Source organism: Acromyrmex echinatior, chromosome 13 (assembly GCF_024713525.1).
Source record: "Acromyrmex echinatior isolate Ae372 chromosome 13, ASM2471352v2, whole genome shotgun sequence".
Taxonomy (NCBI): domain Eukaryota; kingdom Metazoa; phylum Arthropoda; class Insecta; order Hymenoptera; family Formicidae; genus Acromyrmex; species Acromyrmex echinatior.
Window position 1 is genome coordinate 10,682,097 of NC_141864.1, and position 25,896 is coordinate 10,707,992.

Here is a 25,896-nt window from a genome sequence, read left to right on the forward strand (position 1 = left end):
AATATACATTAAATATACCTATTAGTTGAATACTCCTCCATTATCCTGGATCTACAATAGATTTTTAAGCTTTAAGCGATAAGGAATGGACGAATCACAATCAATTATTCTCTTCGCATTCTGTAGGTAAATTTCTTAAGGCTTAAGGCTTACAACACCTATTGTAGATCCGGATTTATCGAGGCTCGCGCATGTCGAAGCCGAACGAGCGTCCGGAGCAGAGAGAAATCTGAGATGGTTTCCTTTCTCTTTTGAATCTAAAATTCACAATATAAAAGAGAAGAAGAAGAAAAGAGGGGGATCAGCTTTTTCGTCGAAATCGCCTGTATACTACCGCCAGTATATTCATTTTCAAAATGGATACTACATAACTGCACTCCATTTTCACACTATCGGTAAAATTAGCAGAGAGTTTGTCGAAAATGTAAAAAATATTTATTAACATAAAATTTTTCTTTTGCTTGAGTATAATTCTCAATAATTATACTTTGAAATCAATCAAATGCGATATTGCACAAGTTATATAAAATACAACTTAATATTAATATATATTCTTATACAAATTTTACGCGACGCTATTCTCGACTACAAAAGTAATACAACTAGAGTGTTTGTGTAATTAATAATAATTTAATAAATTTCTCGTTTCACAAGCATCTTTCGCGATATTGCGTATAAAAATTAAATTTTTGCGATTATTTTACCGGGAATGATAATACATTAGCTGACAAATAGAAAAGGAATGTTTTTCTTTTTTATTAATCTGTGATCCATTTGATTGATACTTACAAATATTATATATAATATATATTTTACAGATTTATTAGAAATTATAACAATAAGTAATATAAGAGATTTATATATACACATATTCTTTCTATCTGTCCTAAATAATTATTTCGCACACACACGAACTGATATAATGTAATCGCCATTTTCATTTTTACAAGTGAATTGATTGTATAGTAATAGATAATTTTGTATATTGTATATTTCAGATGATATTTTCCCTCTCACGGGTATGATCTTGGCGAAGTGGGAGGGCTCATTACTACGAAATATACATGAAAAGAATGGTTTTTCCCAAATATTTAAAAATTTCTATGTAACTAAATTTTTAGATACTTGAACAAAATCGTTCTCTATGTGTAAAAATAATCCAAGAGGGAAGCTAACGTATTAGCCTCGTCGCCGATTTAAGTGAATATGAAGGAATCGGCCGGTTCGTCACGTCGCGCGTTTGTTTTGAAAGTAATAAATATATCGTTGACATTAATGAACTTTGTATAAACGCGGAGTATATAGTGTGGTGCGATAGATTTTTATTAATAATAATTAAGTATATATTATCCGCGAGTGTTTTTCGTGAGTGTCTTGTGAGGAGATCTGGATGAAACATTGATTAGGCACCGGCGGAGCAATCTTAGAGTGAGTATCATTTTTTATCTATATAAAATTGTTTTTTATTTCAATATATTATTAATGATTATTTATTACTTCTTATTCTAGCTATGATAGTTTCTGGGAAGACACGTTATTAATATACAGTAAAATTTTTTGAACTTTAACTTTTTATACTCGTATACAAAGAAAAGTGATTTTAATATTATTGAGTATTTTGTCTTATTGATGATGGTTGATATACATATAAATGTATATTTAGAAGAAATGTTAAAGCAAAATTTTAAACTAAAAAGTATTTTGACGTAAAAGGACGGGAAAATAAAATATCGATATTCTTATCACATACAATTTTTATTAATACAAATTTTATGTAGAGATCAAATATAAACATGCAAACGTCACAGAATTAAGTGAACAAGTATTGATCTTAATTTATTCATATACTATAAATATTTGATAAATGTATTGGAATATGTCGTGAGAAAGCATTGACTTCTTACCAGAAATTACTTGTCAAGATATATGTACAAAACGCGTGTACATTGCGCGTGAATATTTCTACACAATATATCCTAAACAACTAGCTGCCATATTTAGCAAAATTATACATTTTTTAATGATGTGTCTTTCATGAATATTTTCTATGCGAGATATGAAATTCAGTTAATAAATATAAAATAGCATCTTGCGTTATACAATCAGAATATTGCATACAAGTCCCGCAACCATCCCCAGTATCAAATGCTAATAATTGAAAATAATGATACTGAATGATAATTCTATGAAAATTGAAAATTATTTACTTTTGCAAATATATTTCATATATATTTCCTTTTACATATATTTTATTTCATTTGATATTTAGTGATAATGAAATAATAATCTAAATTACATGATATATTAACAAAAATAAATAATGCCTCAATTCTATAATGAAAATTTGTTCTTGTACTCAATTCACACATTGCAAAATTACTCACATTTGTCAATAATTATTAATAGACTCACTATCATAACTATTACTGACTAAAAATTGCGTAATGGCAGTTCGACAATAATTCATCCAAGACGACTGCGGAAGATCTATTATTAAATTTTTAATCGAGATCTTCCGTAGCCATGTTGTTATTATAAATATCATAAAGTATTGTAAAATATTGGAAATTAATAATACATATATATTTTTGCACTAGCAAAAATAACTTTTTGCATCAGAATAAGCAAAAAGTTTAATTAGAATATTATTTTAGGAATGTTTTATAACTTATAAAAAGATAAACAAACATCATATACACATTGTATTAATCATTCATTTAAATATGCAATTACTCTAGCATATTTATTTTTAATATCATTATTAATTTGCTAATATTGTAATTTTGCTAATTCTTCGTGTATATTCAATTACTCCAAATTTTTATCGAGAATGACAATTAATTTAAAAAAATATATGTTTTCTATAGATATTATTATGGCAAATCTGCAACTCGTATTTACTAAGAGTGTAGAATATAGGAAATATTATTAAGCAATCAAGAGAAGTGTAACATTCTGGCGGAAAGATTAAAATTTTCGATCGGTATTTGCCATCGATCATTCCAGTCAATTTTGTCTCTGTACGACAAATGCGAACACATTGGGAGACGTGTCACACGTTCGCATCTTCTGGAGACTGACCAATAAACAAAATTTTCGGGACATTTATAGAGATATCCCTGTAAACTGTTTCGGACATCGCGTTTACACTTGTAAAAGGTATTGCTACAACCTTGTTGATAAGGAAAATGTCCTTCTTGTGGACAAAGCTGATTTGACGATACTTTTACCTAAAATTGAAAAAAGATTTTGTAATAAATATTTTTGTTATAAGTTTATTTAGTTGATTATTGAAAATACTTACAGGTGATAAAGCATGATCTTCTAATCTTCTATAAAATCTGGCGCTTGTCTTGGTTCCCATGCATGGCTGACTGCTTTCACTTTCGGGTAGACATTGAATCTTTTTCTCGTCAAAAATGGTATTTTCGGGACAACTCAATACGAGAATCTTTATTTCCATGTTGTCTTCGGAAGCACATTGATAGAATAGATTACAATGTTTCGGATGCCTTCGGAAGCCAGTGGGACAAACTAGAATTATTTGATCGTCAGTTAAATTGCCTACAGAACAAGGTGCTCCTTGTTCCGCTGTTGTCGATTCTGATGATTCAGTCGTTGTTTGTTCTTGAGATTCTGTCGTGGATTGTTCCTGTAATTCGGTCGTTGATTGTTCTTGAGTTTCTGTAGTAGATGGTTCTTTTGATTCTGTTGTTGATTGTTCCTGGGATTCTTCAGTTGTCGATTGTTCCTGGGATTCTTCAGTTGTCGATTGTTCCTGAGATTCCGTAGATTGTTCTTGAGATTCAGTCGTAGACGTTCCGGATTCTGTGGAAGCAGCAGCTTCAGTTATAGCAGCTTCGCTACTTTGTTCAGAAGTGCTAGAAGCGGTTTCTGTAGTGGCACTAGTGGATTCAGTCGTAGACTCTATCATACTTTCGCTACTCTCCGGTAAACTTGATATCGTTGATTCTGTAGAAGTGGGAGCGCTTTCTTCTGAAGTAGATGTATCAAGCTCAGTCGTTGTGGTTGTACTTTCTTCTGTTTGCTGTTGAGTTGTGCTCTGTGTAGCTACAGTAGCAGTTCCCTCTGATGTCGATTGTTCAGACGTTCCGGATTGAGTTGTCGATTCTACATTGCTTGAAGTATTTCCAGTTGTACAATCTTTTGCGGGATAAACAGATTCAGGATAATTACATGCACTGATGCTAGAATCAAAGATAGTACCTGGTGGGCAATCAAAATGATGTACATTGAAACCATTGCCATTATTGACGCAGCGATAGAATTTATTGCAGTTAGTTGGATGCGGATAAAATCCTTCGTTATTGCATACTATTGCGTTGCTTGGGTTTTGTGTCGCACAATCTGGTGCATGTGACTCTGATGTAGATGAAGATGATCCTTCATTTGATTCAGAAGTAGATTCAGATGAGGATTCGGATGAACTTTCTGTACTAGAATCAGGCATTTGAACCTCTTCTGGTTTTTCTGAAGCGGGATTTTCGCTACTACTAACAGTTGTGATAGTACTTGTTGTCGATGATGATTCTGTCTTGTCTGATGTTTCACTTGGAGTACTGGCAGTTGTAGTGCTTTCGGTAGAAATTGGAATTGGAGATGTAGTTGCAATTGTTTGACTAGAAACAATTGTGGAACTACTCATGGCAGGGAGTTCAGATGTAGGAGTACTGGAATCAAGGCCTTGATCGATTTGATTGCTACCTGATGAACATGAAGCTACTTTATCAATATAATTACACGTTTGTATTGATTGATCCCATACTGTGTCAGGACCGCACTCAAATTCGTATTTTTGATATCCGGATTGGTTTTGAACGCAACGATAGAATTTTTTGCAGTTATCAGGATTCGGAAAGAAACCTTCTTTAGTACACTTATATTTTTCATTCTGAGGTAAAGATGCAGCTGACGAAGCAGAACTTGGCAAAGTTGTTGTACTAGTATCAACTGGCAAATATGAAACAGATTCGGGTGTAGATTCAGATATTCCGCTGGTACTAGTCGAAGGTGGCAAATAAGATACAGATGTAGTAGTCATTTGTGTTGCAGGAGGAACATAAGAAACAGATTCGGTAACTTGCATTGTCGAAGAGTATGTACTACTGGGTGGCAAATAAGAAGTTGACGTCGTCTGAGATGGTGCAATGGGATTACCGGTAGTGCTATCAGGTTGAGTCGAAGATTGTATCTCTGGTTTTGAAGATGTCGAGCTTTCAGAAGATTGCGATGGTAATTTGCTTGGATCTGGTCCAATTGTACTATTTATTTCATTCAGCGATGTGTCTGGTTTATCTGTAATTGCACTATTTGCCTGATTGCAATGCGGTACAGCATTTGCGTGATTGCAACTCTGAATGGACGAATCCCAAACGGTTCCAGCACCACATTCAAAGTCGTATTTTATAAAGGAGGACATGCCATTTTCGACACACCGATAAAACTTGCGACAATCTTGTGGATCAGAGAAAAAGCCTTCTACTGTACAAATACCTAAAATAAGATTTTATTTATAAGTAAAAAAAAAAAGTGAAATTATAATAGGAATCTAATAATGAAATTATAGTATACACATATATAATATTTCAGGTTATTGTACCTGTTGACGGTTGATTAACAGGTGAATTCGGTGAGTCTGGATTTCCAGGAGATCCAGGAATGTTTGGACTACCCGGAGAAGCTGGTGTTCCTGGGTATCCCGGAGAGCCTGGACTACCCGGCGAACCTGGAGTGCCTGGAGAACCCGGTGTTCCTGGGGATCCCGGATATCCCGGAGAGCCTGGAGAACCCGATGTCCCTGGATATCCCGGCGAACCTGGAGTGCCTGGACTACCCGGTGTCCCTGGATATCCTGGAGAGCCTGGACTACCTGGAGTGCCTGGACTACCCGGAGAATCAGAAGTGCCTGGAGAACCCGGTGAACCTGGATATCCCGGAGAGCCTGGGGAACCCGGTGAACCTGGATATCCCGGAGAGCCTGGGGAACCCGGTGTTCCTGGATATCCCGGAGAGCCTGGACTATCTGGAGAACTCGGAGTGCCTGGAGAACCCGGTGATGTCCCCGGATATCCCGGAGAGCCTGGGGAACCCGATGTCCCTGGATATCCCGGCGAACCTGGAGTGCCTGGACTACCCGGTGTCCCTGGATATCCTGGAGAGCCTGGACTACCTGGAGTGCCTGGACTACCCGGAGAACCAGAAGTGCCTGGAGAACCCGGTGATGTTCCCGGATATCCTGGAGAGCTTGGAGAACCCGGTGTCCCCGGGTATCCCGGAGAGCCTGGACTACCTGGAGAACCCGGAGTGCCTGGAGAACCCGGTGAACCTGGATATCCCGGAGAGCCTGGGGAACCCGGTGAACCTGGATATCCCGGAGAGCCTGGGGAACCCGGTGTTCCTGGATATCCCGGAGAGCCTGGACTACCTGGAGAACTCGGAGTGCCTGGAGAACCCGGTGATGTCCCCGGATATCCCGGAGAGCCTGGGGAACCCGGTGAACCTGGAGATCCTGGGGAACCCGGTGATCCTGGGGAACCCGGTGAACCTGGATATCCCGGAGAGCCTGGGGAACCCGGTGTTCCTGGATATCCCGGAGAACCTGGGGAACCCGATGTTCCTGGATATCCCGGAGAGCCTGGGGAACCCGGTGAACCTGGAGATCCTGGAGATCCTGGAGAACCCGGTGTCCCCGGATGTCCCGGAGTGCCTGGAGAACCCGATGTCCCCGGATATCCCGGAGAACCTGGAGAACCCGGTGTTCCTGGATATCCTGGAGTGCCTGAACTACCCGGAGAACCTGGAGTGCCTGGAGAACCCGGTGATGTCCCCGGGTATCCCGGAGAGCCTGGAGAACCCGGTGTTCCTGGGTATCCCGGAGAACCTGGACTACCCGGTGAACCTGGAGAACCCGGTGTCCCCGGATATCCCGGAGAGCCTGGGGAACCCGGTGTTCCTGGGTATCCCGGAGAACCTGGAGTACCCGGTGAACCTGGAGTACCTGGAGAACTCGGTGTCCCCGGATATCCCGGAGAGCCTGGAGAACCCGGTGTTCCTGGATATCCTGGAGTGCCTGGACTACCCGGAGAACCTGGAGTGCCTGGAGAACCCGGTGATGTTCCTGGATATCCCGGAGAGCCTGGGGAACCCGGTGTTCCTGGATATCCCGGAGAACCTGGACTACCCGGTGAACCTGGAGTACCTGGAGAACCCGGTGTCCCCGGATATCCCGGAGAGCCTGGAGAACCCGATGTTCCTGGATATCCTGGAGTGCCTGCACTACCCGGAGAACCTGGAGTGCCTGGAGAACCCGGTGATGTTCCCGGATATCCCGGAGAGCCTGGGGAATCCGGTGTTCCTGGGTATCCCGGAGAACCTGGACTACCCGGAGAACCTGGAGTACCTGGAGAACCCGGTGTCCCCGGATATCCCGGAGAGCCTGGAGAACCCGGTGATGTTCCCGGATATCCCGGAGAGCCTGGGGAACCCGGTGTTCCTGGGTATCCCGGAGAACCTGGACTACCCGAAGAACCCGGAGAGCCTGGAGAACCCGGTGTCCCTGGGTATCCCGGAGAGCCTGGACTACCCGGTGAACCTGGTTGACCATTTGGATCTCCAGGTTGTCCTGGTTGGCCATTTGGATCTCCAGGTTGTCCTGGTTGGCCATTTGGATCTCCAGGTTGTCCTGGTTGGCCATTTGGATCTCCAGGTTGTCCTGGTTGACCATTTGGATCTCCAGGTTGTCCTGGTTGTCCTGGACTACCAGTGTCACCATTCCATTGTCCACTGTTGTCTCCAGTGTCACCATTCCATTGTCCATTATTATCCCCACTTTCCAAGTTTTGCCTACAGTCTTTCCTCGTAACAGCCCAAGCGTGATTACACACTTGAATTTCTGGATCCCAAACAGTTCCCTCGCCACACTTATATTCATATTTTGTAAACCTTCCATAACCTTCGTTTACACATCTGTAAAATTTTCTGCAATTACAAGTATCGGCTAAAAATCCTTCTTGTGTACATTTTTGGTATCTATTTTGACAATTAACAACGTTATCTTCTGGTTCGTTTATAGGTGGTCGATTTGTTAATGGTGGTAGTATTGTTGTTTCCGGTTTTTTTATTGTTGTCGCAGCTTCAGTCGTGATTGTAGATGGTTTAGTTATTGGGGACTGTATCATAGTTGATTGTGACCACATAGTTGTTCGAATTGTTGTTGTCCATGTAGGAGAAGGAGGATCTTGTACATTTGAATCGAGTTCATTCTCGGAGTTGCCACATTCAGGTCGACCACTATCTTCTGGATGCGTACATATGTCTCCCTTATCCTTTGAGAACACTGTGCCGACTCCGCATTCGAATTTGAAGGTCGTTAGCGGGCTGCCATTGCCCCAATCTACACATCTATAGTAAACTCTGCAGTCATGCGGATCAGGATGATAACCCTCTTCTATACATTTAAAAGCATTGCTTTGTCGGTATTGGTCTTGATTATACTCGTAATAATCTGCAATTCAATAAGTTTAATAAACGCTCAAATTTAAGTTGGCCTTAATTGACTAAATATTATCATACGATTTTTACATATTAAAAAATTTATTTGATATTAATTTTTTAAAAATAAATTAAGATTAAAACAAAGGAAGATTAAGCATATTTTAATACTTAAATAATATTTTGATGTGAATTTCTATACATATCCAGTTCTATAATTTTTTGCAATAAATTATTTATAGCTTTTTAAGATACTTATTAGCATCAGTATCGTTAAAGTACTTGTCAATTTAATTTGTGATATTATTATCTCAGTTTCAGTTTAAGATTGTATTCTAAAATCGAATTATTTCAGAACTGACTATGTTATAGAACTGTGTATATAAATTCTGACTATGTATATAAATTCACATTGAAATATTATTTAATATTTAATTATTTAATATTTATTTGTATATTCACAAAAAAATGTGGCCTAATATATTATTGAAAAAAATAAATAGTTCTCACCAGCTTTTGTAAATCTTATTATAAGCGATATCGTAAAAATGCTCAAAATCGATTGAACTTTCCGCATCTTTTGTGTATATAACTTTATCTATAATCAAAAACATAATAAAATTATTAATCATTACAATGCAAAAATGTAAATTTTGTTAAAATAAAGGAATAATTGACAATATTTCTTAAAGTACAAAGTGTTTAATGAAAAATCAAATATAAGTTTCGCAAATATTATTAAGCAAGTTATCATAGTTTATATCATCATAGTTTCGCTTATCATGTTTGACAAGCGAAAACTTTTTTTTATTAATTATCGACAGTTAAAAAGTTTTAATTTTTTAATTGAAAGTTTTTTCTCAATTTTATAACACTTTCATTAACCTTTCATTGTACTATAAATAAAACATGATCTGGTTTTTTGAAATGAACATGTCTATAACGAGCGACATGAAAATTTGAATATACAATACTTATTATCCACATATTTATTCATTTTATCCGTTAACAGAACTGTTACATTATTTGCATATACATATACATATGTATATATAAATATGTTACATAGATCAAATGTAAGAAACTGAATTTGGAAGAACAGTTTACAATAATTTTAATTTTGTGATCTTTTTATGTTATTTCTATTTGATTAAATAAAAACATGATGACGTAATCACAATTCATTTATAACATATATTATGTTTAGATTTCAGGAGAAATGTTGGTTTTTTTGCCGAACAATTTATAAGTCTAACCGTGTATATTAACTATCTTGGTTATTGACCCTGCTATTTTGAAGAAGCTATCCACTTCTGTTTAACGATTTATCCGATAAGAGCTCATCTTAAAGCATGTTAAGGTTTCCATCAAAAAACGTCATCTTATTTCTTCAACTACCTGCAGCTCTATTAATGAAGTATATGCATTTCGCTGCTGTTTATCAAGATGGAAACTACGAGCAACGGTGAGAAACTAATTGTGAGATCTATGCAACAGGAAACATAAATGCTAGCATAAGTCGCTATATAGGCGATGATATAGAGATAGAGTTTATTATTAATTCTAAATTTTTTGTTAAATGTTAATCGCCATTAACATCTAAACAAAAGTAAAAAGTTTTATTACTGAAAAGAGATATATGTGGTAATATTCTATATAGAGGATAATTTAAACCTGTTTCAATCTCGTTTGATTATCTTTTCTTTTCGTTTAATGAAAAGAATGTTATTACGCGATAACCACGTAACATCAAACTACGTCTTCTTGCAAAATATCCATAACTTAATCGTGACATTACGTTCAGATTGTGAATTCATTGTCAATGCCAATTGTGCGTTGCAAAATTTGTTTCATACAATTTATTTCATACTTTTTATAATCTCTAGACCACATTTAACAGCGTGTTTAATATTAAACTTGATCGACTTCACGAAAAAAAAATACTTGTTTTTTTTTTAATATAAAAATTAAATTTTCTTTAACATGGATTGCGGATATAAGATATTTAAATTTTCAAACTTTTTATCTAATACACCCTACAATTGATGCAACTGATATTTTATTAAATTACCATATTAAATTCGTGTGAATAACCTACATTATAAAACGGTATGCTTGAAGAAATTTCCGCAGCGTTGAATGAAACATTTTATGGCGCGATGTTGTAGGCTCCGTTGATCGTTCGCTGAATGCTAATCAAGATTATTCCACGTGGTCATTGCTTTCAATCACAGGTGTGTTTACGATTATGCGAAAGAGCATGCAATCTATTTTGCATACTGAACATCAATGCTAGTGAATGCAAAATAAATAATAGATCAGAAAAAACATCAATAGAACCGCGCTTAGTTTTATAAATGTGTGTGTGTGTGTGTGTGTGTGTGTGTGTGTGTGTGTGTGTGTGTGTGTGTGTATATATAAAACATTTGCTCTGTGATATATATATCTACTAAATGCAAATTCCAAAGAAAATAAGCAAAGTTTAGTTTAATCGAAAAAGAAATTTTTATTTGCTAGTTATAATTTTCAGACTTGGTTACACGAGTCTTTTTACAGAGAAATTGTATTTTGTAATATTGAGAGTAATTACGCATCCTTTGGCTATTACCAATAAATATTTTAGTTTGGTCCTGTCATTTATTATTACGACTACAATGTGCGTTTATTCCTTATTCATCTCTTTTATGAGGAATTAACGTTGCGCAAGATTCCACGTTGTCTATCGTAAAGTATCGCAGATACATTTTGTTGCGCGGCGCATCGCTGCGTGCATAAAGCATAATGAGGAGCCATTCGGCTGTTACTATCGTTTACTATCAAAGTGTAAACGGATACCCTAAGCAGCGGATATAAATGCCAGACGGTTCGAAGATGCGCGCAAGTAATGATAGGCTGTTAAGAGGGTAACATGGTTTATTTATAAACCGTTTCAAACAGGTCTACCACCTGCTGCTGCTGCTGCTGCTGGTGATGCTGCTGTTGCTGGTGATGCTGCTGTTGCTGTTGTTGCTGTTGTTGTTGCTACTTCAGGGAATTAAATCTAAACGAACTCGCAGCCTCGGACGCATTTCAAGGACAACGTGTCCAGCGTATCTTCGCGGTTTGTCGTGCAATTAACCCGCCCTTCGCCGATGAATATCTCGACTGGTAAGAATCGACATCGCGAAATTAACTGGCTTCCTTTTTTTCCCTCCTCTCTCCCTCTCCTCTCTCTTTTTTTCTCTTTCATGCGGCGCAATGCCGACAGAATTTATATATCGAATCTTTCATAAGTTCTCAAACATGCAAATACGTGAAACTATTTAATTATTGTTCATGTATTATCACCCATTCGAGAATTAACACGTCATAATAAAATGTTATTTTTGATCGCATAAAGTAATCTAGATGCAATTGGCCTTTCAGTTTGTTTGCCTTCACTAATATAATCACTGACATTATGTATCATCACAGCGGCAACTCGATTTAAATGTAAATCGAATCGTATGTATTGCGTTTCTTTTATTAGAGCATCTGAAAATGGGAAAATTGGTGATAACGCTATCCGATATTTTCACAAAGCATTAAGTGTTCATTAACGTACTGATTATTATTATTATAAATAGTACACATATTTAACTTGCATCTCTAAGATATACTTGCAGATAAAGGAAGTTCGCAATCGAAGATGCAGAAATCAAATGCTTATCGCGAGTTAAATGTTCGCGATAAGTACTTGATTTCTGCATCTTCGATCAAGCGTAAAAGACTTTACCGAGCTTACCCAAGCATGTATTTACATTACGATTCTTGAGTTTATCAGTTTAGAAAAAGAGTTTTAAATTTGAGAAACAAATAAAATTAATTAAATAGATAATAATTAACTTATTTGTAGATGAACTGTAAAAAATCAACTCGAGACATTACGAGCCTAAATGCTTCTAATAGCAAATGTCAGTGCGATAAAGAAATACAAAACAGAGAAATGTTTTTTTAATCGCACTATCGAAAATATCTTTATCATCTTTAGAGAAGAACTTCAAAAAAAATTAACATAATAGCATTCAGATTACATTAATTAACTTTGTAATTATCGACAGTCATTGCACACCTTCTTCTTCTTCTTCTTTCATTCTTTAAAGATTTAACGGTAAACTATTTATGAAAATGATGGGACAAGAAATTTACTAGTCTAGATAATCGATCGTAAAGAGCTGATAATCTAATTAATAGTGGTTGAGTGTCACTCAATATCGTTATTAATAGCCGTACCAACAAGTTTGACAAGTTGGAGATCGCTCCATTAAAGGCAATAAATTATTACTTGACTTACCATTTATCAGAAAGATTGATGATAAGATTGCAAATTGAGAGAGAGAAAAGGAAAGAGAGAGAGAGAGAGAGAGAGAGGCTTTTTATAGAATAATGAATATATAATTATGAACTTCACAACAACACTCTTTTTGCATTATAAGAAATTCTTTCCTTTAACGTACATAGTTCGTCATTAATTTGCATGATCCTTAAAAATTAAACATCATTATGAATTAATTATAAATCCGATATAATTCAAAATATAATTATTTTTAGAAGCACATCTTTTTGAATCACATAATATGTAGATGCTTTCTCGATTTTTTATCTTAAAAACCATTTTTTTCAATTCGAGTAACTTCACGCGTGAAACGAAGCTTGGCCTCGAATTAAAAACGATTATTGGAATTCTCGACACAAATGCTTGTTAATTGCATGGAACATGTTTTAAGAAATAGTAATCTATAGTCAACCTTGTCGCCAAACATCACTGATAACGCCGTAATAATAGAAAATTGGCAGAAAATATAAGTGTATATTTCCCGATCCTTGAGTCTATACGTCCTTTCAGCGGTCGACGTTCGATTTGATTCATCGCAAGCATTTTTTATGGATAATGAAGGATAAGTGGCGTGCGATTATTAGTTTTTATTCAGAACTGAACAGTTGGAGGACATACTAGAGGAGATAATATTATATCGAATGTTTATGACGCAAAATTAGCTTTTCAAAATTATTAATAAGTTGCATTAGCAAATATTGGGTCATCTAAAAAGTATCCGCGGTTTTTTGTCACTAGATGTGTGTTGATGGTCATATATCTAGTGACAAAGTACCGCGGATACTTTTTAGATGACCCAATATTATATTGTATATAAAGCTTGCTTTGGGAAATTTTTTAAAGTAAATCCTCAACTTATGTGATGTGCATTCAGACAGAAGCAAAAGCTAATCGAGACACAACCTGTTACAGTGACGAAGGAAATAGTAATATCTCAGTCTGCGGGCGATGATGCGGTACAGTGAACCTGAGCTGTTATGATAGCATGCGTACGGCCTAAGTGCAACCTTGCCATGGAAAGTAGCAAGGTCGTTTCTTCTCCCGCCAATTCCACTTTTGCCCTCTCTACCGATATGTATACTGGTGTATGTACAGTGGCGTCGGAATGATGAGAAGTCATACAGAATCCGGAATAAATTGTAACAATTACTGAAAGGACACATTACATTTACTAAATAATATAAGAAACATATCTTCTATTCAGAAAATTCAGTGCTTTTAAAATACTTAAATATTTTTATAAAACAATAATAATAGGATTTATATATTCTCGTTTACATATATATATATATATCAGTTATTTATATTAAATATATATTATTATAAAATATATTATAAAAAATCAAGATATAAGATGAATTCCTCTTAAAATAGTTAACGATAACTACATTGATTATTGTGACATGTAATATTGAAATATTGCATACTTGTAAATATGTACAATTCAACATGTATCTTGAGTAGAAAGATTTTACTCTTGAATGACTTTTTATTATTTTAAGAGAATCTTTAGACTCTCTTCTTTAAAATTTGGAATAAAATTATCGTTAAAATAGATAAAATTCATAATTAAAGGGATAAATATATAATATAATCTTTATGAAAATGTAAAATATTTTTAATTTGTACTATATGTTTTAGGGAAATTAATGTAAATCTTTAAATGTATAACTAACTTATGTGATATATATATATATATTATACATACTTATATATAATATGTATATGTAATATATATTACATGAGTATAGCTGGCTGTATAGTTGGCTGTTTATATATAAAAGTACTATTTTTTTTATAAAATGAAAAATTTTCATTTGCAAGTGCAATATAAACTTGGCGCTGAATTAACAGCGCGTAGCATAATGTTATAAAAATTTATATGACGTTCGTCAACTGTACTCTGTGGATTTCTTCGTGATTAGCAACATCATCCAAACTCCCCTTGCAGTGGCACGTCGCAATTAAAGGGATCCTTGTAAGTAGTATACGTTCTTTTCCTTCTTCAGCTTCTACCATTCTCTTTAGAAGTCTCTACACCTCTTTTTTCAATAACCCCTTCATTTGCTACTACAATCATCCCGTAGGTATCCCGGAGATCTATCATGCGTCGTGCGTAAATCCGTCACTGACACTAGCTCCGTATGTAAGGTTCAAGGCTACTTGGTATACATGCTACGTATCTCTAAGAAAATGAGAAAGCTGCAGGTGTGAATTACGTAGACATAAATAGAGCATAATTACTAGCCGCGATGAATCAATGGAATCGGTATGTTCATAGTAAGAACCTTGTTTGGTACAATTAATGATCACATTGAGCTGATATAATATAACGTAGTTGGAAATGTATACGTATGTATATATACCTACATAATGTAAACTTTATATTTCTTTAAATAATAATTTACAATAACTTGTGTACGTAGATAAAAATGTGATATCAAATGTGTGTGTATATGTGTGTGTGTGTATTTATTTTTTATTTTTATTTCATAATTTATAGAATTTTACACACAAATATCACATTATGGTCAATATTAAATATAAAAATAATTTTAGGCCGTATGGATGATAATCGAGATAAGATTTTACTGATTTTTTTTTTCTATACAAAATATGATTAAACAAGCGCGTGTATAGTTGCCGTTGAGTCAATTTCGAATTTTTTCTTTTATCTTCCATTTTGGAATAATTGCGCAAGGTTGAACTCTCTAGAAACATTGCTCGTTAAAATATTGTTAATAATGGAAACATTTCTTATATTCACGTAACGAAAAAAAATTTTTTATAATTACACGTTTTCTTTTGTAAAGACGTTCTTTGTAATAAGAGGTTTACATAGGGTCTTTTTACGTTGATTTCTTATTTTTAAATAATATAACAACTATTTTTATGTTAGTATTAAAACTATTAAAAATTATTAATTAATTATTTATTTTTAGAATTCTATTTAATTGTGAAATCTGTAATAATAAAAAATACAGAGTGAATCACGCAATTTTTTTCTGTTTCTTTTAATGAATTAAAAAAAGTGGTCTTACTTCCAAAATATTATCGATATAATATTTTGAGTCAGGCCACTTTTTATCATTAAAAAAGATAGAAAAAAATTGCGTGATTCACTTTACATTTTTTATCGTAACAAATTTTGTACTGCAATATTCCATAGATAATCTAATATACTTTTCTCATTTATCCTAATCATTGCTTGTAACAAATATTTATTTATTACACGTGCAATTTTTAATGCGCATTCTGCGCAGCAATAATTAAGTAACATGTTAGGATGAAATCATGATTCGCTCGATACTTACACAGCGCACGTGCGGTGTTTCTTTATGATACATCAGACCGAAAATTAATTTTAAGACCGGTATCACTTAAGGCTGTTGCCGTTTACAGATTACGAAATGCTACACAAGCGTACATAATACATTATGCGCCCGCGAGCAAGCCTGTTTATTTCTTGGCCGATCGGTTATTTCAATGCCAAGATCGAACGATGGATTGATCGGCCGTGCTCGAGCCGAGCATACGAAGCGCGGAATGTCGAGCCAAATACAGCAGCCGTTCAGATCGTGACGCGAATTCGCGATCGACCGGGGGAATATTTCGGCAACGGTCATTTACATTGTGGGCATGTTACAAGTATATTGTAAGACCCGCTTGTGACCGGGTGAAACAGTTACGTGATGACCAGTGTCATGACCATATAACGATTACACGCTCGACATTGATCCCCGACCAACTCCAAAGACTTTTTATTACACTAAATGCCAATAGTATTTTCTTGATATCAATTTTAGGACACGAAAATATGATTATAAAATATGATTATGGAGTATGAAAGCTGTCGCACGAAGTGTTCATGTTTTAAGTTTTTGCGTATATTATTAGATGATATCAGATAATTTCACGATAGAAATTATTAAAAGGAGGTTTCATTTAAATTACTATTTTCATATTTTATTACCGCAATAAACACAATCACATTCAATTATACGTTTATAACGTAAAATTGCAAGTGATCGGTATGTATTAACAGTTTAACTAGTTTAATGGAATCCTAATGCTATTAATTATAGATAACTATCAGAAATAAGGTATCCATTATACATATATCGTGTTTAATCTCAGTAATAAAGTAGCTTCGATTTAAATTATGAGACTTCTGATATACCTTTTGCTATACCTGTTAACTTGTAATAATCAATTAAGCTTTTGATTTCAAGATCTAAATGAAAAGCGCTGCAATATAAGAAAAATTTTACATTTACAAAAATGTATAAACGTAACTATGTTTACTACTATAAAATAGATTAGTAATGTTAACGCAATAATTATGCAAATTATTTTGGTATTAAAAAAATTAGAAATATATGTTTGAGGAACTTAACGCATCATTTGGTTATCAATTATCGACACCAACGCATGATCGAACCGATCTTTGTTATCTGATGAATCATAATCGCTATGTATTTATGAGGCTGCTTAAATTTTCGACCAGTAACGCCTCGGACATCGAAATTTATGCTAATCACTTCCCTCTAAGGCCTTCGTTAAATATCCGCCAATGTACTTCCCAAGGAAGCGAAGAAAAATACCAAGGATATTTCTACGAAGTTTCAGAACTGCAGACAATAAATTATATTTGTGTGACTGCTTATGATGATTCCGAAAAATTAAACTATAAATTAACTTCGATTCAAACGAGATTTATTCTCTTAATTATTTAAACACCAGATATTTATTCATTGACCGGAACAAGTATCTTTCGCCATCATGCAACCCTCTAGAGATTAATGATCTAATCACTTTTCATTAATGAATACAAACGCGTAAATTAAAAAAAAATGTACATCTCATAATTTTCATTCCATTTTCCGCACATATATATAATCTCCGAAAGATTAATAATTTAATCACTTTTTTATGCTAACAAATACATTTCAAACTTGCACAAATTTTCAAAAAATATATAATACAATCTACAAAACACATTAAAAAAAAATTTTTTAGCTTATATTATTACTTTTTAGCTTATTGCTAAACCAAAAATTACAGAGGCATTTCCATTCATCTTCACAAATATGAAAAAGGAATGTATGGACTTACATTTCGATGCATTCAGCAAAGAATTCCTTCATTTGTTAGTCGTCCACGTTCGTCATCTCACAAATCCTTCTGTTTCCTTTGAATCCTCGTCTTCGGAAATTCGTGGAGCGTGAGCCTGGCTGGCTTTACAAACTTTTTACTAACTATTCTGAAAATCGGTTGCTGATCGTGGCACGTTCCCGAGAGGGAGTAAGTCCTGAGGACGCGGATGGCTCCTACTTATAAAGACTTGGCCAAGACTTGACTCTCCAATTGGCTTGCCGGTGTGCGTTGGAGCACCAACACGCGTGTGTATGTGCACGCGAGAAGGAATAGTGGCTGCGTGCAGGTGTGGAAGGGGGCACAAACCGTGTTCCGATCGTTATACGCTCGATGTTACACATTACACACGAGAACCGATACCGTCCAGGAATTCGCACCTCTTCACCGGAGAATGCGACACTGTCCAGTTCTCCGTTCAATCGCATTTCTCGCACTCAGCTAGTTATCGCTGTATAGAATTAGCGTAGGCTCTCTCTCTCTCTCTCTCTCTCTCTCACACACATGCGTCAACGTGAAAGATAAAATAGTATATAGATAATTAAATTCCTCAACTCTTCTTGATTATCTCCTTTTAGCAAAAAATATCACTCAAATGTCAATTGGAAACGAAACGATACTTTAATTTTTTTGCTTCTACCTTATTGGATATTCTTTTTTGTAATTTATATGTGTGTGTGTGTGTGTGTGTGTGTGTGTGTGTGTTTCAAGTTATATATTTCAACATTATTCAGTTGCAACAAGTGTAATTACGTAAAGTATACTTGCGTACATCAAGTCTAATAGCATTTTTTTTAGGACAGTTAGCAGTGATACCTTTGTACCATTTTGCGGGAGATAATTATCAATCAATTAAGGAAATAATGATACAAAGCGGGTTTCATTTGTACGTGAAGACTTCGACACTGATAAAAGCCAAGTTGAGCGCATCCCAAGGCTTATCCTCCGCGAGGAGGACCCCCTCGTCGTCATTACGGCATGCCGATCTCGTGAAAAACGGATATGAAAGCAAGTTGAAGATACAACGTGTCGACGGAAAGTATAAAGCCATCGAAGCCATTGCAGCATCCAAGATCGAGTTATGTAGACCGTCGCGTCTCTTCTGTTTCTCGACCTTGGATCGCGCAGGATGCACCTCTTGTGCCAACCCGTGCATGTACGTTTTTTCTCACCATATCGCAGCATCGATACGATTTTCCCTGTCGGATTGGCTCGTGGGAACAGGTTCCGCTATTTATAACCGTAATGAATCTGATAGCGATATTAAAAAAATGAATTATCAAGAAGAATCACGCTGTAATGAGTCAAGGGCCCTGCAGAGAATACTTGTGAATCAACAAGATTTTTAAAATATTTGCGTATTCACTCAAGTATCTAATGCTCGTTAAAAAATGTCTTCATACTTATCTATAATGGTTATTCTACAATGTGCTTTTTGTTTTCTGTTTCTTGTTCTTTGCTATTTTTTACTATTTTTGCTATTTTTTTTTATCTTGTCTTTTCGTTTTATGTTGCCCGAAATAAAAGTTAACGAACGTCGGAAGAAACAGGAAACACATAGCAAGAAATATAATTGTTGATAAAACGATTGCAAAAGGGAAAAAACAAGAGGTAAAAAAACAAGAAACAAAGAGCACATTGTAGAATAGGCTTAAATATTTGCACACAATAACAATCAAAACAATAAATTTAAGTGTGATATACAAATTTGAATGACATACAAATCTATAAATCTTACAAAATTCATCGTTACACAATTTTTCTTTTTAAGCGAATATTTATTTTAGTGTAAAATATATAAAATAACGTTTAAAAATACATTTATTGTTTGATAAAATATCAGAATATTAAATAAAACATCATATTAATTTTTACAAAATTGTTGAGATACACAAGTGACGCCAATACTACGCTAATATCAATTTTATTATCTGCATTATACAATATCTGAGTAATAAGATAACGAGATAAAGAACAAAAATATGTATTTTACGATTCTTCTAGTAATTCAATGTGTTTGTAAAAAGAGTTTTGAATTATAAAAGAACGATATTACTATTTATAAGCTGTCATCTATAGCATAATTTTTTCAAGGCCGTTTTTTTTTATCAGTTACTAATTTATGGATGACGTCGATGACGGTCACTGCTCCGACGCGGTTCGACGAACTCCGCGAACAGGATGCTGCAAAAATTACCAGAATCGACTATAAAAATATGACGTACGGGAGCGTGAAAAAAATACGACGGAGGCGAAAATGTTCGGCCCGTGACGGAATCGTAATCATGACTATCAGTGATAATCAGTGATGATTGCTTTCGCATGCTGTTCCACACAAGTCTCAACTTAGTAAGAATCCTGTGGGAACGTGCACGACGCTTGCTCATTTATTTTCTATCTATCCCATACAAAGATTCTCGAGGACGACTAGCAGCAGCAGCAACGTGTAGTTGAACTTGCCGGTTGTCGCAGCTTCCGCAGATTCTTCAGTGTTGTCCCTGCAGTCTGGATTTCTTTCGATCGATTTCTTTTGTAACGATTTCTGTTGTCTCTATTTAGAATTCTCTTTAATATTCTTTTCTACTATTACCAATGCTAGTTTTTAGACATTAGCTGTACGAAGTAAATTTGTATTAATATTCGGATTCTTTGATTATTTAAATAATTACGAACTTTTAATGTCTTAAATTATTTAACTTTCTCTGTCAAGATTGAATTTAAATATAATAATAGAATAGAGTTAAACTATATATTGTGAGATCAAATGAAAATTTATGTTATTTCTGTTTGCAATGAATTATATATTTTCTTTCAAATTCCTTTTTATATCGGAATTATTTGAACAATCGAATCTTAAAAATCCATGTGATTAGTGGTTTCGTTCGAACTTTTTTTTAAAAAAAATCATTCAAATTATGTTCACAGAACCTGTTTGAATTTTTTTTTCAAACCTGCTTCATAAAACGATATGAAATATTTTAAGCAAAATTCACATTTTTTTTTATTTATAAAACACTATATAATTACAACTATTACGTAATATCTATTTTATGCAAAATTTATATTTCGCCGTACGTTTCTTTTCGAAAATGATACCTTCCTTGATACCTTCTTCCGAAACATTATGTAGGGGCAAACTGCACTTGTACATGTACGAACTAAACGTATGTACAGAAAGGGAGTACAATGGATCGTACTTCAAGGTACGTTCACCATAAATGATCTGTGGAAAAATTCCGGGACTATGGATCCTGTGTTGGGACATGCATGATCCTCGTCTCGTTGCAGATTTCCTGAAGAAAGAAACGATCCATTCTGCATGAAGGATTCTGAATTAACGAGCCGTGGAATAAAGCGCGGAAGTCCAGCCTCATCCATGATTTATTCGTTCATGAAGAAGAGCACCGCGATTCACCTGTCTCCAAGACTTTTATTTTTACTTTTAGTACATAATGGCAGCTATAATAATACGAACATTGCGAACGGTGACACCTTTAATTGCTACTTTTCTTCCGCATTTGCAGTACTTGGTTTGAGAAAATTTATCTTTATTTAGTTAAAAATTCTGAAATTAAGAAAATTGGACGACTAAAAAAGCCGCATCATAAAGTACAATCCTCTCGACCACTTTTCTGAATGAACTTTATCTGCGTGCTTGTAATTACTGATAACGTGTCGATTCGATAATTTATTAATGTTCAATTAACTGCGTTTACGTTGCTCGACGACTATGTAATCATAAAGTTCGACGGCAGTGATTTAAGTATACAATGACGCTAGTCATTAAGAAGACCAAAAGGGTTTAGTCAGACACGCACCACATATGTATTTAAAAGATGGACTATCCTGTCGACATGCGAATACATAGGTACAAGTAGACGCCGATGATTTATGAGTTACGGAGATCTCAAGCCACCTTTAATATTCCAAGTATTTTCGCGTGTTCGGCTTATATATATTTCTATATGATATACAGTTATTAAGCATACACACACACACACACACACACAGACACACATATTCTCAATTAATATATATATACTGCACAAGCTTTTAACATAATTCTTCATTTTGCAAATTTAATTTGTGCACCCCCATCGAGTTAAATGTGGTAAAGTTACCACATTTAACAAGTGCAGTTTATTTATTCTCATATAGAATGCAAAGAAAGAAAATCTCATCTCTGCAAAGATTAAAGAAAAATAAATGTAAATTCTGCTCATAAAGCTAAAAGTTCATTAAACATATTGGCAAAGTAATAGTCGAATAGTGAGCAAATTTAAATGGAATGTAATGTCAATTATGTTCGATTTTTATTCAGTTATCATCTTTACGAAACATTTTAAATGAAAACGACTTGCAGTAGCAAGTTTCCTTTGGTAGCAATCGGAATGAAATTAGCAAGAGTGGTGAAAAGAAAAAAAGGTCGATGAGAGATACATAGTACATACACGCAACGACGAAGCGTGTCATAAAGATCGTTCCGTTTCTTTCGCGGTTTTTTAGCCGAATGTCGATGTCACGAACGAAAAAAAAAAAAAGGAAGAAGAAACGTACAGAGGAAGAGCAGTCGTGGTTCGAAGGCTTCAGTATACCGAGTACCTTAGCGGCTTATAAATAACCGGCGCGCCTCTTTGCGTCCCTTCGCGCGCGCTTTTCTTTTCCTCCTCTCTTCCTCTCTCGCAATCCGTACGTACCTCCGACGCACGAGAGTTTTTGCGTTCAGAGACCCCGTAATTCAGGTTCCCTCGCACGTACGCCATGCGCAACAACGCAAAGGTAATTAACGTCGGTGTTGAGAAAACCGCCGACCGCTGCGCCGCTGGTTTTGTCCGACAAAAAGGAGCACCGAGAATTTCGGTTGTTGATTCTCCGGGTTGCTTTTTACGCGCGCGCAAGTAGCGACACGTTGTTCGACTTGCGTTGTACGAAACCGTAACACATTACTGATGCATGTGATACGAAAAGTGTTTCTTGGTACCGCGAAAAAAAAAAAACGAACAGAGAGATGCTCCCCTAGTCGGCCGGACCGGTAGTTACGGACCACACGAATTCATTAGGACGATGATTATTTATTGCCGTGGCGAAAGGAACGAGAAAACACATCTCTTTAATCTCTGTGGGCCCAAAGCCCTTATTTGAAAAATCTATCACTTGTCAAGTAATTACATCGACCATGTATTTTTTGTTCTCTTTGTATTACATTTAAAAAGTACAATTTTGCTCAAAGTTAGTAGTTGCAATTCGAACGTTTATTGATTACGTGAATAATTATGTAAAAGATTATTACATGGTTTATGATAAAAAATGAATTAATAAATTAAAAATAAGACGATGGAGCGCTAACGAGCTAAATTAGATTTTTGTGTTAATAATTATAGTTTTTTTTTCAAATGTAATCATATGAGTTTAATTTTGCATATTTCGCAAATGTTTCAGCCTGTAATAAAGCTATCTTCAATATAATGGTCGAGTTATGATAATTTATAAAATAAGTAGAAAAAATACACAATAATAACGGTTGAATCGCTTGGATATCGATTAACATTAAAAAATTGTTATAAAACTTGTCAAGGAATAAAAATTGTATTTCTCGTATGGAAAGAACGGTTTTGCTGAAATATCTAAAAATTTAGCTGAAGGCAAATCTGAAAATAATTTTGTACTATCAAAATAATTATACAAAATAATTATGTAGGATGCTCAAGCATAATGAGTAATGCTGTAAAAAGTTTTGATATTAACAATCAGCTTGAGAGTGCTACAAAATTATTCCGATTAACATTATTTCGACTAACAAAATTATTTTCAAATCTATATATTCATCAAATTCAGAGTTGGGTAGTAACTAGTTGAAATGTTAAAAGTTAAAAAAAAAGTTAAAAAGTTAATAACTTTTAATTTAACTTAGTTAATTTCAAATGCATTAATTTTTAACTTAATTTAGTTTAGTTACTTTTAAACTTTAATTTATCGATTTTTTTTAAATTAAAAATTTTTCTCAATGCTAATATTTTTTTTCTATAAAGTCTTAAACATTGAAAAATTAATTTAAAAAAAATTCAATGATTTTATGATGAGAAACTCTATAATAAGAGTCACATACGGTAGCCAGTTTTTATTGACTCGCTAGATTTTGTCAATTTCCACTTATATTTGAATCACACTAATTTTAGATATCACAACCGTTATATTTCAGCAATATAAATATGAAATGAGCTTTAGATGAAGAATTGTTGTAGAACAGTGTTGCACATCCATTTTCTAAATTTTTACGTATATTTTTTGTAACAAATATCTAGTCGATATAGTCGTAAACATGCATGAACAATCGTTTCAGAAATTAAAGAAAGTTAGATAAAGATTAAAGAAAGAGAAGTAATGCAAACATATATCCTTCTCTCTCGCAAGATTTTGACAAAAACACCTTATGGTGTGACTCTTATTATATATAAATAATTTACACGTGGATATAAAATTAAATTTGCCTAATAATTTATATTTGTAAGGGTTATTTAAAGTAATCTTATTTTAAGAAAAATTAGGACGTTCTGATCTCAAAAATAATTTTTTTCAAAATTAACTTTTTTTAAAACTTAAGTTAATTTATTCTTAACTTTTATTAAGTTAATTCTTTATTCCTTCAACTTTTAACTTAATTTTATTAATTTTATAAGCCATTAACTTTAATTTAATTTAGTTTAAAAAAAAACATTAATTTACCCAATCTTGATCAAATTTTTTAGACATTTTAGCAAAACCATTCTTTCCGAGATTAGAATAGTGTTATCATGATTGTTATGTTAAAATTCCGGTATTGAAAAGATTTAATACTTTATTTATTTTTTACTTTAATGAATTGAGTTTTCAGACAGATTTAGCAGCAAATATTTTTACGAGGTGCGTTTATTTGTCACATTAATAATCCCACGTAAAATATGTAAATGATAGCGAGGCATTATAATACTTTTGGGACAACGAACCGCTAATCAGTATTTTCGACAGGACCACACCATAGATATACACGGTGGCAATAATATAACTCATCCCGTTTAAAGTGTTACCCATGTCTGGTTTACCGCTATTTAACACGATATCGATCATCTTCGAGAGGAGATCAATTTAAAGAAGGCCGTGAGGGAAAAAAGGGCCATTTTGTGGGTCCACGTGGCATCGGCAAAAGAATTAACAGGTGTAACTTGTTTTCAATGCATGTGTAACTATGCAGCGAAAAGTCTATTCAAGATAAAAAATACAATAGGTAATTACTAGATTGATCAAAGAGAAAGGCAAGGACCAACTAGTCGAGAAATATCTTGATAAGACAATTGTTGCGAAGATTTGAAGGAAAAATAAAATTGCTGAGCAACATCATATTATTTTAAGGAATCTTGATAAAGTGAAACATATAATTCTGCAACGTGTTTCTTCTGAATTTTCAGATGTAGTCACGTTATACATTATGTATGATATATAAGTTACGTATTTATATTATTCACAAGATTTTATGTGGTTCTGTTAAAATATATTTTTCCCTACTTTTTTTTTTTTGAAATGATGTTACATATTACCATGATTAAAATATTTTTATGGATTGAATTTGATATTAATAGCGCAATTTATACGCGAACATTTTTTAATTTGCATATTATACCGTAGATACGTTATCCTAATTGGCGTACTATTATGAAGGAATCATTTCAGAGAAAAAAATCATGACAGACGCCACACGTTTGTACGCGCAGCTATATTTTGAGATAGTTTTTCCAAAATTCTATAATATATTGTAAAATATTTAAAAATATTACTTTAAATTATCGCATATTTGTTTTGTATCATTTATTTGAATTATTTCAATGTATCTATACCGCGACGAC

The 25,896-nt window shown here is 34.4% G+C and overlaps 1 protein-coding gene and 2 long non-coding RNA genes across 4 annotated transcripts; 2 read left to right on the plus strand and 1 right to left on the minus strand.

Moving 5' to 3' along the window:
* The first annotated feature begins 18 nt into the window (after window positions 1–18).
* Window positions 19–2,957, plus strand: LOC147907639 (uncharacterized). Of its 2 annotated transcripts, none has more exons than XR_015547243.1 (3): window positions 19–395; window positions 999–1,428; window positions 2,868–2,957. It is a non-coding gene; the product is annotated as an uncharacterized LOC147907639 (long non-coding RNA). The 2 variants fall into 2 exon arrangements; XR_015547242.1 differs by lacking the exon at window positions 2,868–2,957 and adding an exon at window positions 1,510–2,700.
* Window positions 1,737–19,208, minus strand: LOC105149321 (uncharacterized). Its single transcript, XM_087412879.1, has 5 exons — window positions 17,981–19,208; window positions 9,022–9,109; window positions 5,621–8,524; window positions 3,305–5,514; window positions 1,737–3,230 (listed from the first exon to the last, which is right to left on the minus strand). Exons 1-5 carry the CDS (start codon window positions 17,990–17,992, stop codon window positions 2,937–2,939), a joined length of 5,508 nt encoding a protein of 1,835 aa, XP_087269005.1. The 5' UTR covers window positions 17,993–19,208; the 3' UTR covers window positions 1,737–2,936.
* On the plus strand, window positions 9,987–18,166 carry LOC147907640 (uncharacterized). The gene is made up of 3 exons (XR_015547241.1): window positions 9,987–11,658; window positions 13,778–14,843; window positions 14,953–18,166. It is a non-coding gene; the product is annotated as an uncharacterized LOC147907640 (long non-coding RNA).
* Window positions 19,209–25,896: the final 6,688 nt, after the last annotated feature.